Source organism: Diceros bicornis, chromosome 11 (assembly GCF_020826845.1).
Source record: "Diceros bicornis minor isolate mBicDic1 chromosome 11, mDicBic1.mat.cur, whole genome shotgun sequence".
NCBI classification, from domain to species: Eukaryota; Metazoa; Chordata; class Mammalia; order Perissodactyla; family Rhinocerotidae; genus Diceros; species Diceros bicornis.
In genome coordinates, this window is record NC_080750.1 from 2056186 (window position 1) to 2073098 (window position 16913).

At 45.2% G+C, this 16913-nt stretch overlaps 1 protein-coding gene across 2 annotated transcripts in view; it reads left to right on the forward strand.

Annotated features, from left to right (window-relative positions):
* Window positions 1-871: 871 nt before the first annotated feature.
* NPNT (nephronectin) overlaps window positions 872-16913 on the forward strand; it is a 74670-nt gene continuing 58628 nt past the window's right edge. The window contains exons 1-2 of one of the 2 annotated variants that reach the window (XM_058549860.1): window positions 872-1107; window positions 3124-3224. In XM_058549860.1, the coding sequence (XP_058405843.1) occupies window positions 1037-1107; window positions 3124-3224 (172 nt within the window). In that variant the 5' untranslated portion in view covers window positions 872-1036. The remainder of the gene's footprint in view (window positions 1108-3123; window positions 3225-16913) is intronic. The other variant, XM_058549861.1, reaches the window with a different exon arrangement.

The following is a 16913-nucleotide window of genomic DNA, read 5'->3' on the forward strand; positions in this document are numbered from 1 at the left end:
ACGGATTAGGGGAAGAGAGGGGCAGGAGGCGAGGCCTGAGAGGATGGAGATGGCAGCTCACTGCCCTGGAGTCATGCGGGGAGGGTTTGGGAAGAGGGTGACGCGACTGGACCGACGTCTTAACGTGCATTTTAGGATAATCACTGCGTGTTTCCACTTGAACACAGTCCTTGCGTACAGTACTTTTCACTCTGCAACCACAGAGCGATGATCGCCTCAAGCGGCTTCTGAAGGCTCCCCGCAGGATCCGGACCGCAGGGCTGTCGGCGGGACCAGCCCCCTCCCCGCGGGCACGCGCCCGGCCGGGCGGCAGAGACGGAGGCAGCCTGCACGCTCCTGCAGACCTCGACCCGAGAGCCCAACATTTCTTTTGGTTGGGTACAAAACACAACGTCCGCCCCTGCCAACTCTGCGGAGAAGCCGACTCCGGGGTTCGCCTTCGCTAAACCGTCCACGTCGCGCTGTGGTTTCACCGATGCAGACGCTGCGCGGCTCCGGCCCGTGAGCCTTGCGCCGGGGAAGGCGCGCCCGCCCCGGGCGCCACCTGCCCGGGCGGCCCCCACCTGTCCCGGCGGACCCCGCGGAGCGCGCGCCCCCGCCCCGGCCCCTCTCCTCCCGGCTCCCCTTCCTGCGAGCGCCCGCTGCCCTCCGCCGGGGGCCTCGCCGCTCTCCTGCCCGGCGCTCGCCCCGCTTGGCCGCCTTCCCGCAGCGCCCCACCCCGGGCCCGCGCCTCACCCCGCGCCCGGGCTGGAGGGCGGGGAGTTAAGCACCCCGCGCCCCGCCCCGCCTCTCCCCGCCACTCCCCTCCGCGCCCCTCCCCTCCCCTCCCCGCGGCGGCGCGGCTCCCCCTGCAGCGCCTCCCCTCGCCGGGAGGGACCGGAGGGGCTCCGGGCGCCGCGCCGCAGACCCGCTCCGGCTGCCCTGCGCTCCGCCCGCCCGCCGTGGCCGCGGGGTCCGGCGCCCCAGTCCCGGAGCCGAGCGGGCGAGCGCCCCGCACCGCCCTGCCCCGCGCGGAGGCGCCGCCGGACGCGCCCGCATGGACCTGCTCGTGGCGCTGCTGCTCGCGGCCGCGCTCTACCTGCCGGCGGCCGCCGACTTCGACGCGCGGTGAGTGGGCCCGGCGCCCTGCCGCCCTCCGCGCGCCCGCGCTCCCTCCTGGGCCTGCCCGGCGGCGCGGCCCGGGGCGTCTCTCCGTCCGGCCCCGGCGGGGGAGCCGGGCCGGGCACGGTGGGGGGGAGCCCGGCGTCTGGGCCGCCGACGCGGGGTGACGCACGGGACCCCGGGCTGGGGAGCTCTCGCCCGGGGTTTGGACAGCTCTTCGTGGGACACTTCCCGGGGCGGGCTGGACCCGGCTCGGAGCTGCGGGCCGCTCGCACGGAGGAGGGAAGCGACCCGGCTTCCAGGGACCTGTCCGCCTCCCCACCTGGTGTTCTCCAGGGAGGGGGACTCAAAATAAGCACCGAGAGGAGGGAACGCTAGGCGTGAGTGTGTGAGTGAGCGTGCACGTGCACGCACAGCGCCCGGGACCTGGGGCGAGCCGCCCGCTGCGTGCTCCGACAGGTTCCAGCGCCCGGCTCCGTCTTCGCTGTCACTCAGCCGGCCCTCCGCCGCCGGATCCGCCGGGCGAGTGTGTGTGTGTGTGTGTGTGTGCGCGCGCGCGCGTGTCGGTCGGGAGGGCGCGCTGGGTCACCCCACCTCCGCACAGTCACAGACCAGACTGGCCTCGGGCGCCGATCCCGGCCGCTCGCGCTGAAACCCGGGGGGAGCAGCCAGGAGAGATTTCAGCCCGGGTCACACCGCCTTCCAGCCCCCTCTCAGCGCCCCCAGCCCCACTCCAACCAAATCCTCACCCACGGCCCCCGCACCCCACTCCTCACCCCACCCCCACCCCCGCCCCCGGCGCCCCGCCCGCCGAGCGTCTCCGCGCGCAGCCCTGAGGAGCGCGCACCTGGTTGACCTGCGGTCTTGGGACGAATCGGCCCCACGATTGATCGGCTTTCTTGTGCCTGGAGGGGAACCGAGGGAACCAGCGGGGCGCCAAGGAGAAGTTACCAGCTGGTGGAGGAAATAGAAAGTTGGGGATTATTTTGTACTTTAGACTTGCGGGCAAAGAGGGGAGAGAAAGGGAGTTGAAAAGATTAGGAGAGTTGAAGAAAACGTGGCTGCGGCCAGAGGCTATTTTATTTTATTAAAGCAAGTTTGGGGCCACATTCGGTATGTCGTGCATTTCTTGCACACACATTTGCAACAAGAAATACCTCACATGATTATGCATAAGATTTTAAAGTAGTTTTAAAAAGATGTCTAAAACAGCCAATTAAAATATTGATCCTCTGGGGGAAAACAAGGAAACGATTTACCAGGTAAGGTGTCAGAGAGGAATCTGGTGGATAAATCGGTATCCTGAAATTGAATCCTCTCTCCAGTGCTTATTTACATTAGAGAGGACGATAACCTGAATTGTTGATGCGGGAAGGTTTCAAACCACGAGGACACAACATGCTAGCTGCGCTTTAAACTCTCCTTGTTTTCATTTCGACTTCTTTTTCTAGTACATTTTTTTTTCTGGGAACTTTTTCCCCCCGCAGAGTCTTATCTCCAAGAGTTCTGTTTCGTTTGATTTTGAGGAACGTCTCTCTTCCTGCCCCTTCCCACATCTACCCTTTATATAAGGCAGAATTTTTTTCTTTCTGCTTTGACATCTTTTTTATTTAATACTTTTCAATTCGCTACGAATCCGCCAAAACGGCCTTTCCCCTCAGTAACAGGTGTGGGTCTTTGAGGACTGTTTTATTTCAGGCTCCAGAAACCACCCTGTGAGTGGCAGCCTTGAGAATTCTTGGCTTTAGCTGGTGCTATTTCCATTTAAGAAAGGATCCCGCCTCCCTCCTTTCTTCCCTACTCCTGTGTGGGGTGTGTGTTTAACTGTCTGAAATTTGAAATTATATCACAGCAAAACTATTTCCCCAAAGGTGTTTTATCCTTAAATTTCTGCAGGCATGAAGGAGTTCATAGAAAATTGTTGGGTCTGATTTAAATTTTGTTTCTAAAATAGTAACAAAGAGGAAATTACTTTTAATTTCAAAAGTGTCTTTCTTTCTTTTGCATCATTTTGTTTGGTAGGTGGCCCAGGCAGATAGTGTCCTCGGTTGGCCTATGTCGTTATGGTGGGAGGATCGACTGCTGCTGGGGCTGGGCCCGCCGGTCCTGGGGACAGTGTCAGCGTGAGTATCCTCTCTGGGGCTCCCACCAGCACTCACGGCTCCCTCGCACACCAGAGGGCCCATTACTGAGCAAGGCCTGGGGGTTTGCAGCCCCCGACTCCTTATTCTGCCCCTTTCCCCCCTGAGCTGCCTGCAGGAAGGTGCCACTGTGGATATTCACAGAGAGCCACCTAGGATGCTCATTTTAGCTTCTGTCCCCAATGTCTCCAGCTCCTGTTTTCTCATCAGGCTCACTCATCCAGGCTCTAACATGGGGGTAAGATAATGAGTCTAGACTGTATTTACACTAATAAACTCTGAACCTTAAAGCACTTATAAAAACCTTACCTTACCTGTTGTGTAAAGTGGCCTATTTGTAAATCTTTATTTGAAGTGAGTGTATTGACTGTGTTCTAAATGGACCACCCAGGATAATCAAAGAACACCTCTGAAAAAACATCATTTTTAAGTTCTAAGTTCTATCAACATCATTGTAATAAGAACACTGACTTTTACCTTTTCCACGATCACCAATGGATGTTTTAATGGTAGAAATCAGGGCCATACCACAGAAGTTTGTTCCCAGCATTTTATCTGGATCTCAAAATTTTATCCCACTCCCCCTAGAAAAAAAATCCACAACTGATTAAGTAAATTTCTGGGGCATCTTTAGAGTGCTCAGTTGGCATGTCTGGTGAGATGATGGGAATTAAGTTGGTTCTGTAGATCCCAGTGTTTCATTGCTAGTGAGAAAGGGGCTTACGGGACTGGGGGAGGGCAGCTAAGAAGGGAGGAGCCTACCTTAGAGGTGTGTTAGCAGTGTGAGGAGTCAAGGACATATAAGTTCAGAAAAGTTAGGAGCCCCTCTGCTGGTTTAGTCTTTGAGAATCCAGGTGATGTCTGTCCTGACATTTGTGAAGAAGGGAGAGGGACGGTGACAGGCTGACTCTGTAGTCATATGTCACGCTGATGTCTCTGGTCAGGGTTGGAAAGTAAGGAGGACTAATGTTCATCTACCTGCTGCCTGCAAGCCACCAGTCCAGGCTCTTTGCACAGGTGGGCCATTGCATCCTGCTATAAAGGGTGATGGTGGCAACTCCAGTTGCCAGCAAACGGAAGAGCTAGGCAAAGCTGCTGTGCCCCTACTGGTTAGTCTACTCAACGTTGTTGTTAAGGGAAGACGATCAAAAAGAAGAATGGGACCTGGTAGAATATAGTCTTCTGCCAGTTATACACAGCATCAGAGTATTTGCAGAGTGGGAGGCCACAGGTGTGCACTCTGACGATCGATCAGACTTATCATAATCGGGGTGAAGAGAGGACCCTTCTCCTGGCGCAACACACACGCCTTTTCCAAGTAGAACAGGAGTCATTCTTTGCAGGAATGGGGATGGTTTCCTCCTTCTTTGCTGCCTTACTTTGCAGGACACTCCCAAAGCAAATGCTGAGGTACTCTGAGTGTGCACAGTGCCCAGCCCCAGCCGGGACCCAGCTGCCCTGGCAGAGCGCCCTGCGCATGGCAGAGCGCCTTCCCTGCGAGCAGAGTGCCAAGTGGTAGGCAGAGGCGTCGGAGTAGATGTGCGCTCTGCCAGATGTGCTAAAAGAATTCCAAGGAGAAAACTCCTCTGTCTCCCTCTGTCTCTTAGAGGTTCATCAGCTGTGGAATTCCCCAGAAAGAACCTCTAGGAGCTGTGCTGTGTCCCTTTACCATGTAGTTAAATTTTCTCTGGTATACGCCAGTTTGGCGATTCTGAATTTGCATGAGTGTAAAGACTCTTCAGTGTTGTGGTGTTTCAAAATTCAAACATCCAAGCGATTTCCTAGCGTTTCACTTTCTGCACGGTAGCTTTCCCAGCAGATCCAGGACACTATTTTTTTGTTTTCTGTACCTGCATTTCATTTCCAAAAGATTGCAAAGGGGTCAAATATAGTATTTGATGGTATTTATCTTTTCCTTCTTGTTATTCCTCAAGAATCTGAGGAAACTGTAACATGGCATGAGTTAATTATTGAAATGGTAATGTTATAAAAATATGTAAGATGATCCTGCACAAATCGCAGTTTATCTTAACTTGGATTTGGTGAAAGTCTGAGAGGCAGCATGGCAGAGGGGAGCATGGACTCTAAAGCTGGACGGCCTGGTGCAGATTAGTCCCCTCTTAGCTGTGTGACCTTGAGCGAGTCATTCAGTGTCTCTGTGCTTTATATTCCTCATCTCTGAAATGGATCTAAGATAATACAATACCTCAGAGGACCATAACGAAGTCTAAATAAGTTATGATTTGTAAAGCCCTTAAAACTATTCCTGGCATAGAGTAAATACTACATATGTGTTTGGTGAAATTAAAGAAATGCAAGGGACAGTGCTGTGGAGCGGGGCGTACCCTGCTATCAGGTTCTTCCTTCTTTAGGCATGACAGATGTATTTTTGCATTTATAGTGCCAAAATAAAAAGTGGTTCCAAGGTTCTCTGTGTTGCAATAAAGTAAAATGCCTTTAAATTAAAAAGAGCCAGATGGATCTTTACCTTTAATCTTGTAGATGGCAAAGTTGTAAAAATGAATTCACAGATGGATGTTTCCTTGTGCATGTTTTATTTTTCCAGGATCTCAGATGGTCCAAAGGTCCCTCGTCAGTCGAGGGAGCCCCCGTCTTTGTTTTGCCACAAGCGGGTGGAGGAATGTGGGGCGAGAGGTCAGCTCAAAGTGGGAAGAACTGCACCAAAAAGAGGCTTGCTGGGGACAAATGGAAAATCCTGATTAGTGTTCAAGAGAGCTTTTGTGACATTAAAGCCTTTGTCACTATATTCATCCAAGGGAAATGCCTTGCTGTTCTTTAACAGTGGCATCTGGTAATGGATTACCTATAAAAATTCTAAAGAGCTTCTGGGAAATTGAACGTGGAAAATGTTTTTGCCTTCCGGACCCTTTGATAATCTCAGGGTTCTTTCCCACGAGGAACCTTCTCCCTGGTTCTCGTTTTTCTGAATGATTCAGTTTAGAATTTTCCTTCAAGTCAGCACAGCAGACGACAAGGAAACTGTCCCACCTATAGACGGCACCTCCTAGTTTACCCCTTAGATGTGTGTGTAAGTTGGGGGGCTGGAGCCTTGTTATTTATCAGATCTCACGCCCTCATGCAGTGACCCTTTGGTGTTTATTCCATTTGGTTGAGCATATGTGAGATGTTTTGACTCAGTATTCATAGGAGTCAAATATATGTATTTACAGAAAACATGCTGCCTTTTATTTTCACTTGCTACCCCCTTTTCATGGACTTGTTTGCAGAGAGGCCAGCAAGCATTGCAGGGGCTCAGCCTCCACTCCTGGCCCACTGTGTCTGGCCACAAAGCCACATTCAGCCGCACTCCCGTCCTTTCCTCTGAGCCCGAGGAAGGAAGGATGGGAGGTGCTCCCCAACAGGCGGAGGAGGGGTCCTCCTGCTTCTGTGGCAGCGTTCCATCTCAGCTCTCCATCCGGTGGCTGGGGCAGCAGCACCTGTCCCAGAACCAGGCAGGTTGTGCTTTCCCAGCTCTTGTGTTCGTCAGACCCTTGCCTTCCCTTGTCCTTTGATTCTTTGTTTTGTGTTCTTGACTCATCCACAGATCTCTGCATACTGGAATTCAAAATTTGATGCTCTCATTGTCTTGGGCTTTACCTTTATTGACTATTGATGTGGCTCTTTGTTGTAAAGGAAAATTTTCTTAATATGTTCATAACACACTGATGGTGACATATTTACAGCACACGGCCCCTTAATCACTCAGACTGTCACAAAATATTTGTTTCTTGCTCTGTAATTATTCTTTTTTTATTGTTTGTGTTGTTTTTTTGAGGAAGATTGGCCCTGAGCTAACATCTGTAGCCAATCTTCTTCTTTTTCTTTTTTCTCCCCAAAGCCCCAGTACATAGTTGTATATCCTAGTTGTAGGTCCTTCTAGTTCTTCTGTGTGGGATGCTGCCTCAGCATGGCTTGATGAGTGGTGAGTAGGTCCACACCCAGGATCCAAACTGGCAAATCCTGGGCCGCTAAACCGGAGCATTCAAACTTAACCGCTGTGCCACCGGGTCGGCCCCTCTGTAATTATTCTGTTCCTTAACTTTTCCATCATATTAATGGCACACTTCACTTTAACTATTTTCACAACTTCTCTACTCCTACCAAGTGGAGAGCTCTGTCACAAGGATTTCTCAGGAATTGTATATTTTATTTCAAAAAGCTGTGCATGCTCTGGAAACAATTCTTAATGAAAGCGCAGACCGTTTGGGACCCTGAGTCAAGCTGTGGCGTCTGTACCCGAGTAGCTGTTGAACGTTTCTCAGCTGCAGTTTCCTTATTTTCCTAGTGGGTGTCTAAGGTGCATTACACTCTAAACTCCGTCTTAGTATGGCAGAGAATATATATACAGGGTCTAGGGACTGTGTTTCTGTGGGCTGGTCTTTCTGTTGCTTGGAGATTTGGCTGAAGATGTGGCTGGGATGGTAGCGTTTCTGTTGAGAGCACTTTGTCGAGGTGTGAAGAGAAACTCAGAGTACTACCAGTTCCAGGTTTCCACAGAGCTCTTCAGTTTCCGAGTTCTTTGTCAGTGAGCATTTTGTGGTTTCTGAAGGAAATTGTGTGAATTAGGATGGTTTTGTACCATTTTTCCTTACGGCCAGGCAAAACGCAGATGTTTTGTTATGTTTCTCTGGAGGTTGTAGAAAGAGGTGACTCCTCCCCCTGAGTTTGACTTGGCTTCATTGGCTCTCAACCCGTTCCTCCCACTTCCCTGAAGTTAGGAGGGGCTACAGCTGTACACTTGCCATGTGAAGGGGAAATGCTGGATTCTTATCAGCGTTAAATAGACGTCTAGGTTAGTGTTACATAGGGACCGAGAAAGTCATTCATTCTGAAGCTACTTCAGAGTTGTCAAATAATTTTAGTTGGATAGTATAGATTACTGGCTTATGGTTGTGGACCACCAGAAAGAATGATGAGCACATTGTTACCTTGTTGAGTTAGTTCTTTCCGTTTTTCAAATGAAGAGGTTATTAGTTTAAGCAGAGAATTTTGATTTCGTAAATGAAACATTTAAATTTCATATTTCATTCCTTACTTGTATCTGGGTTCAGAAACTCGGCCTTGTAAATGGAACACTGTTTATTAATTTTTGCTCTCTATGCTGGTCATTGGTTTCCTGTCCCTAGTCACAAAATTGTATGGATTACACTTGTTTTTGATTATTGAGAAGTTCTTAAGAGTAAATAAGAAATATTGGAATCGGCTTTGAAGGCTACACGTAGTGTTCCCCTACAAAGAGATTATTCCTGGTGAACGCCTTTCCCTTGTGGTCAACAACCACATTGCCCTCCGCGGAGCAGGGCTTAGCGCTGTGTAGATAAGGCTTTCTTGGACACCCGCACAGTCCTATGCTCCGAGAGTAGCTGGGAGTCCCAGGGCGGGCTGTGCTGCCCGGAGCCCTGTGGAAGGATCCAGCAGGTCCTGGGGCCAGCGACATGGAGCTGAGGCCCCTCACTGTCATAATGGTTAGTAGCTTCCTGCTCTGATTTTTGGGGTGAGAATGCAGACCCTGCTTCTTTTTTTGAGGAGGAAATGAATAAGAGCAAAGCAGTGGACAATCTCATAACTGCTTTCAGCATTAAACCTGAATCTCCAAATCCTTAAGAAGTGAAGTTTTTCATTAAGATTATTCAACCACCACTTTCCGGGAAAAGGTTATTTAAGAACACCACGTACTTTGGGCAACTTCAAGTGGTCTTGGAATGCAGATTCCAGACTAAAATCAGTGTTGAAGAAGTTTGACCTTTTCAAACAGGCAGTTTTTGAGTACGTCGTCTTGAAAGTTAATTTTCCAGAGATGACCTGGTTCCTTCATTCTTTTCCCTCATTAGAATAGATCCTTATGTAGTACTGTTAAGATCTGCTAATTTCCTAAGATCCTCTCATAAAGTTAATCTGGGCAGGTCTTAACCTTTATGGATTAGATATTTCAGTACTTCTCAAGCTGGGATACCGGGCCAAGTGAAGGGAAACACTGTATGTAGTCCCTGCAAATTCAGCTCCTAGGTCTGCCCTCAAACACCTGCCATGGGACAGGCTGCAGGAAAGTGCCCCTGCATGCCAGCACTGCGACCAAGGAGCCACTCTGGCCCCAGAAACGGCGGCACTGTGGTTGCTGCTTGGAAAGCTTCCCATGAGCTTTTAAAAGTGTAGGTGTGCTTCCCCCTCCTCTGCTATAGCAAGGCTAATGTCTCGCATTTCTGTATGGTGGTTTTTATCTCTAGAATTCATGTTATATGCTTTTTGAGTCAGTTGAGTCAACCGCATGCTTTTAAAGTGATAATCCAATGATGCTGAGTGATTCCATGCAGCATCCTTCAGTGAGTAATGGAAGGTGTTCATCACAGGAGAGATGAAAGGGAAGGAGAGAAGGGTTCTGATGGCCTAATCCTCATCACTCCTCCTTCCCCCACCACAACAGACACTTTTGCCCATTTCCCAGAAATTTTGTGCAGGTTTTAAAATTTTTCCCATCAGTCTTTTAATAATATTTATTTATTTTGTAAGAGAAAATGCATTTATTTCCTCAAATACCCCTCCTCAGAGCAATAAGTATTATCAGGTTTTCGTGTACCTTTCAGAAATACTTACAGGCAAATTCCTATATATCTCCTCCCCCACCCCTTTAATACAAATGAAATCATACTGTGTACACTGTTCTTTATCTTGCTGCTTTTTCTTAACGGTACATCTCGGAAGGCTTTCTTTATCATCAGTACATGAAGAGCCTGCTCACTTTTTTGTGAAGTCATAGTATTCCATTGTATGGCTATATCATAATTTATTAACCAGTTTCTTATTGATGGACATTTATGTTGATTCTAATCTTTTGCTAATACAAACAGTTCTAAAATAAGCAACCTTGAACATACACTGGAAAAAGACTGTTTTGCGTGTGTTATAGTATTTCTGCAAGATAACTTTTTACACGTCATCAAATGGCGTGTGCATTTGTAGTTTTGAGCAATGGGACAACGGTTTCTCACTTGGTGGTAAGTCGGTAATGGAAAGACTGGGTTGCAATGCTGACTTAAGGCTCTGGCAATCCTACATCCAGAATCTGATCTGTTGCTTGATCCTAGGATGCTCTGATTCCTACTCTTTCCCCAAAAATCCCTCTGACAAATCAGTGAATGTCCCTCTGCCCCATTTTTCATCTGTTGATTCTTGGACCAGAGGCACCTGGTTGATATAGGGAGGATGGGATGAGGGTTGTCTACCTGCCAGGGTCTCTACCTGGCTTCCTGCCTATCAGCTGTCTGCTTTTTATGTATGTAAGGTCCTTTTTACTTGTAGGAAAGACTCACACATTCTTTTAGGAATTGCTTACTTCATTGACCTTTTGTTATCTTTATAGTTCAGCTATAATTTTTATAGCTATGTATATAGTGTTTGCTGTTTTACTAGACCCATGACCTGTTACGGAGGAGTATGTAGAATTTTGCTATCTGAATAAAGTTTTTTGGGACATAAAGATTTTCAGGAAATATTAAAACATTGTTGTACCAAAATACTTTTAAAAAGTGACTTTAAAACTGTAGGAGTATATCTTTCCCATTAGTTATTCCAAACTTTATCCCAATTATATACTTAAATCATCTTATTTTTTAAAAAACAAGATATCCATGCATAAGTAAAAAAATTAAAAGATTGAGAGAGAGAGAAGACCATGATGGTAAGTCCTTCTAACATCCTTGTGTTCCTGCCACCTACTTCCAGCCCCTAACAGGCAACTGCTGTTTCCTATTATCTTTGCAGAGATTTCTAAGCATTACCAAATTTTTCTTTTTTCGTAAAATGACAGTATGAACTATTCTGTGTCTTCTTTTTTCATAGAATGGTATATGAAAGGTATAGAGTTCAGTTAAGTACATTCTGGAGATCAGTCCTTATCAGTTCATGTAAACCTGACTCTTTTTTTAATGAATGTACAGTATGCCTTTTCTATGGATGTACCATAGTTAATTGAAAAATCCTCTATTTAGGCACACTTAGGTGGTTTTCAGTATTTTGTTTTTATGAAACGCGCTGCAGTGAATATCCTTGCACAGTCATCGTCACTGGTACGTGCACGTAGGCGTGGAGAACTACAGAGGCGTCCTGGTTTACATGAGTGCAGTAACTGGAGAGCTCTCATTCTGCTTTTATAAATTTTCTTAAGTAAAATATGTGACTTAAAGGAGATTAAATCATGGATAATATTACAGAATAGACACCTTCTGTTCAGTCACTTTTTTTTTTGATTCCTTAGAAGATACTTTACAAGATAAATAGAATTGATTTCTTTATTTCTGTTTGTTTATGTCCTATCTTGTTTGGGAAAAGATGTGAAGTGGCTTCCAGGAATGAATGCGATAAAGAAGGAAAAAGGAATTAACAAGGGCTAGCAGGAGAAAAAAGGATAGAACAGAAGGGAGGATGTTGGGGGGAGAGTTATTAAAATGCAGATAGGTAAGCCACAGAATACTACACACGTTTTATAATTTGGCTCTTAGCTTCTGGTGGCCGAAGGAAAAAGGGAAGCCTTATTGCTCATATAATTCCTGTTGTTTATTAGGGAAGAAGCAAACCAGTTATTTGGGGAAATCATGGCTTTTCCCACATGTAGTTCTGAAAGAAACGTGGTCCTTCACAGAGTGGAGGGGAAAGGGCGACAGCAGCACTTCTAGCGTGAAGCCAGTGGTGGTTTTGTACAGCTGTTCCACACGAGATCCTTCGACCTAAGATGAGGCTCTTACTCCAGGAGTGTGGTTCATGGAGAGCTGTTCTGTATGCAGTGTAAGAAGAATTACACATACTTAGCCTTCTTTTGGCTCCGCTTGATCTAGCCCAGAATATCTAGCTGTGATGGGTGAACCGTATAGGGCTTAGGATGGACAAGGGTAGACAAGACAGTTTCAAGTTAGGATCTCCTACGGTGTGCTGAAGTTTGCTGTATTATTAATTAAAAGCCAGTCCATGTATTTTTTCTTTCTTGGTTCACGTATTTTAAAGATTAGTCAACAGTTGATGGAGTTGGTATCCAGAGGCATTGTCAATCGAGGGCAGATAGGTGTCTTCTAGGATCCAGTATAAGGAGGTTCTGCAAAGAAGTCAGTAGGAGAATTTTTTATATCAATTTTATATGAGTTATTATTTTTGTATTCATTGAATATCAGTATATAAACTCATCACCATTTTGCTATGAACTTATCTCCCTGCAGTTTATGGCTTGGGGTGAGAGGTGAGGTCGGAGAGGAACTGGAGGGTGGCAGGTGGCTGGCCAGCTGCAGAGGTGAGCCTGCTATGGGGCTTCGGATAGTCCCTGGTCATCCCAGGGCCTCCCCTTAAAGGCCTCTGTGTGCTCTAGGTGGGCAGGAGCCAGCCTGCCCCTCTGACACCTCTCCCGGCCAGGGAATGGGTGGAGGCCGGATGGCTGGTAACTGTATGCAGAGTTTTCAGGTGAATAAAGTAGTAAACCTCTTAAAAAAAAAAAAATGCAATGTTGCTTCTAGGCATCATTTTGCCTACTTATGCTGTTACATGGGATAAGAGCCGGTGAACCCAGGAACAACAGCATCTTTGACCTGTGCTTGTTTTCCCAGCAGTCTCCTGACTGTTGTAGGTGTGGGAAGGAGCCACAGTGACCCTTGGTTGTTATCCTAGTTCACCTGGGTCTCATGAGGGCTGCTTTAAGTAAGCCACTTAGGCCTGAATAGGCTCAAAAGCAGCGTCTGAGGGATGTACTCTTCCTGGCACCATCCAGACCCAAACTTAAGTCCTTTTCACTGGGGTGTGAGGAAGGGCCAAATTTAATGCACTCCTGAAGCCCCAGGGGCAATGGATCCTGAAACCCTGATGCTAATATGCCCTGGGAAAATCTCTCTCATAAAAAAAAGAAAAAGACGACTCAAAGTGTGTCTTGAGAGGGCACAATTCAGGAAGCGCCCCATTTCCTTGGGGGAAGCGGAGAGAGGGGCTTTGAAAGCCTTTCCTCCTGGTCAACACCAACCTGTCTGCATTGTCACCCTCTCTCAACCTGGAGGGGACCTGAGGAGTTTACATTGCTGGGGCCAAGATCTTCCATTTCTCCACAGGAAAAAATAAATGATCAGTTCTCAAAGATAATAAAACAGCCAAGAAAATTTGGCTTGAAAACATTTCACAGTTCTGTCAACCGCTGACTAGAACCTTGGAAGAACGCTAGTAGCCTAGACCTCACGTGCTTCACAGCGCATCCCCATGGCAAATCAGTTGCAAAATGTACACCTAGTTACTAAAAAAATGGTATGTTACAAGGTATAGAGTTAGGTAATATCAAATATAAAGAAATTTTCCATTTTAATGCACTAAACCGTTTTTTTAAATTTTCTGATTTCATCACTTAATTACTACTCGTGCATAATTAAAGAGATAATTATGGTCATAATAGAATTCCTAATAAAGCCAGCATAAAGGATACATTACAGCCTAGATATGATAAAGTATTATTATGTGTTATTATGTGTGGTAAAATAGTGATGAATATCTATGTGTCCATTCCATGTACTTTCATAGATTCGCTCAAGAAGTTTAGTTTTAACTTAGCCTGATGAAACACTAAGTCAACTTGTTATTCTTCACTCTAATGGAAAGAAAAAGATATGAAGAATCAAATTTGGTTTCTTAGCTTTAGTATTTCATTTTGGAGAAGAAACAGTTTTTTCCTAATTTTATTTAATTAGAAGCCCTTATTTTCTGCTGTACATTCACTAGAGGCTGGAGACAGCCTTGGTAGGTCCTAGATACAGGGGAGAGCCAAGCTGAGACTAAGGATCTGCGGTAGGTGACTGACATGTGGATGATCTAGAGGCAGCTAAATTTTAACTGAGCGCTTTACTTGGGCAATATCTCTTTAACTGTTCTGTAGATTGATGATATCAATTCTCCAGAATGAACATTTTCCTACTATAACATTATCATATCACGAAGTTAGGGTTGCCTTTTGTAGATATTATTGACTTACTCTGAAATTTTAGGAAATATGTCCTCACAGTTTAAATTTATGCTAATATACCCAAAGGAAGAAACAATTGGAAATTTTTGGATTTATGCTTACTTTGCCAAAAACAATGTTAGTTTTCAAAAATCTTTGGCCTTATTTTCATAAATCAGAGTTCTCAAACTCAGCTTCTATGAAAGATCCCTAAATGGTCAAAGGTGTGTGTTGCTAAATTTATGGAAGCTAACTCCATAGACTTTCCAAATATAAGCTTCCTGGCACCCATAATATTTTTCTAAAGCCTTTGGTGCTTCCTATTTTATTTCAGTGTTAAAATTTTGTAGGTACTTGGTAATTATCTGCCAAATATTTGCATGCCAACAAATAGCAAAGCCACTGGTCATTAAAGAAAAACAAATTTCAACTCATGCTTAGTTGTAGTTTTTTAATGTACACAAGTGTTTAGAGTTGATTTTCTATTGGATATATTTACTATGGTAATAGTTTCTACTGGATAAATTATCCCAAGTTCCTATGATTACATGAATATGTCACAGTGCTTCACAAAGATAATGGTGGTTTCAAGGTCCTTTGTCCCTTAGATTGAGTTTTAAAATCATTGATGAATGAAAAGATTTGTGGTATCTTGGTGCCTGTGGCGAAGGATGAAGACATTCCCATGTATAGTTTCGTGTCCTAACTAAGGCAGAATTGTTTTTTGAAACAATTAAATTTGGGGAAGAAAATATAAAAGTATGAAGAAATAATTTATAGATTTGCTAAATGTTCTGTTCTCTAATCTTGTATTGAGGTCTGATGGATTCTGTAGCTTTAATACTTATAAAGTAGTGGAGTGAGAGTCGGAGTCATCCAGATTCTCACTCAGAATGCTGTTCAGGGGACCTGCTGTCCTGGATGTTGGTGTTATGAATGTACAGTTGGATAGTTGTCTGTAAATAGAGTTTGTCAGGCTAATATCAACCTTTTTGACAATGAGAAATACAGCATGAAATTTAAGGCTGGGGTGTGGATAACATCGTAGAGTTATGACTTTTCCTAGCTGAAGATTAGGATTGAGGTGTGGAAGTGGAGAGTCAGGAGGACCCTCCCTTTCATGCATGTCCCTGGCATTGTCGCCTATAAGGGGGTGCATGTGTCGTGCTTCGCTCTTTGCTTAAGGGGCTGTGTGACTCCCACCTAGATCATGTGGTAACTGCATCAGTCCTCTTAGTCTGAAACATTTTATTATTTCCTTTTCAAAGGTCATGCTTGGCCCAACATTTGGGCATTTTATAACCCTTTATAGTCAATCACCCCCCTCACCAGAAGATAGGGATCCCTCTGGACAAAAGTGGGCTCAGCTCCTTAGGGAACTTATCTGTCCTTTTCCTTAACACTGTCCAAAGCCCAGGACTAACTCCATATCTGTAAACCTGTGTTTAGCAGGCAAGAGAAGGTAATTCCAGAATTGTTTAGCTTCCCTGGTTTACGTTAGTCACAATTTCATAAAATCATCAGAGTGCTTATCATTTTTGACCGTGCCCAGCATCGCTGAGAGCCTGCAGATGAACTGAAGCCGTGGCTCTTGGGCGGGTCTCAGAGGAGAGTTCTGGAGTTGGAAACCGTAACTGAGTGGCTTCGCTGGCAGCGTTGCATGTATTTACTACTGCGTTTTACGATGGCTGTGGGGAAACAGAACATCAGGAGAAAATGGGACAGATTTCCTGTATTATGTACTACGAATGAGTCCTATTTCAGTCTTCTCACACTGGGGTTTACACCACAAGCAATGCATGCAGGGCATTTATTTTTGGTGACTTTCACAAAAATCGTGGTGATGGTTGCCTATGAAAATTTCCTCATGCGTCAATAGAGAATAGACCCGAGAAACTTCCTGGAAGTAGTCTATTCCAGGTTTAGCATTTCTTTGATTTAAAATGCAGTTATTATAGTTTTAAAATGTAAATTTTTAAATATGAGAAATTGGCTAAAATTTTATGCCAGGAGTCTTATTTAATGGGCATACATGTTGATACCATAAAATTTACTAAATCTGTGTGTTTCAAGGCTAAGTTATAAGTAGGAGAAATGTGACCCAACTTTAAGATCTTGTAAGATGAGAATAAACTATACAGAACTGCTTGGTAGTCGTACAATTGGTTAGAAAATGACGACGTTTGCTATTCTTGAGTTGTTTTACCTTTGTTTAAAACCATTTAATATATTTTTCTTGGTAAATTAGATTATTCAAAATTGGCAATTAAAGAGTATTAAAGAAACGGTATCCTTTTATATCTTTCCCTTCTCATACATAACCATAGTCATAAACAATTTTCCTTAATATGTGTTCTAGAATACAATTTGCCATTTATGCTTTGATTTATTTTCAGCTTTTTGCTTAGATTGTACCTGATATATTTCAGTACCCTATTTAAGAATGTGTCAACATCAAGGTATGGTGAGTTCTTTTAAAGTTAACAACAATAGTAAAACAAAACACTAATTTGTTATAACCTAACCAACATGAAAAAAAATCTCTAGCAAGCAAATGTAATGTGTGCCTTTAAAAATACAGAGCAATCATTGTGGATCAATAGTTAAATTATGGCACTAATTCAATCAATTTGGACTTAGAAATTTTTTCTTCTAATGTTACCCAAAAGAAAGCTCCATTCACCTAATTTTAAATT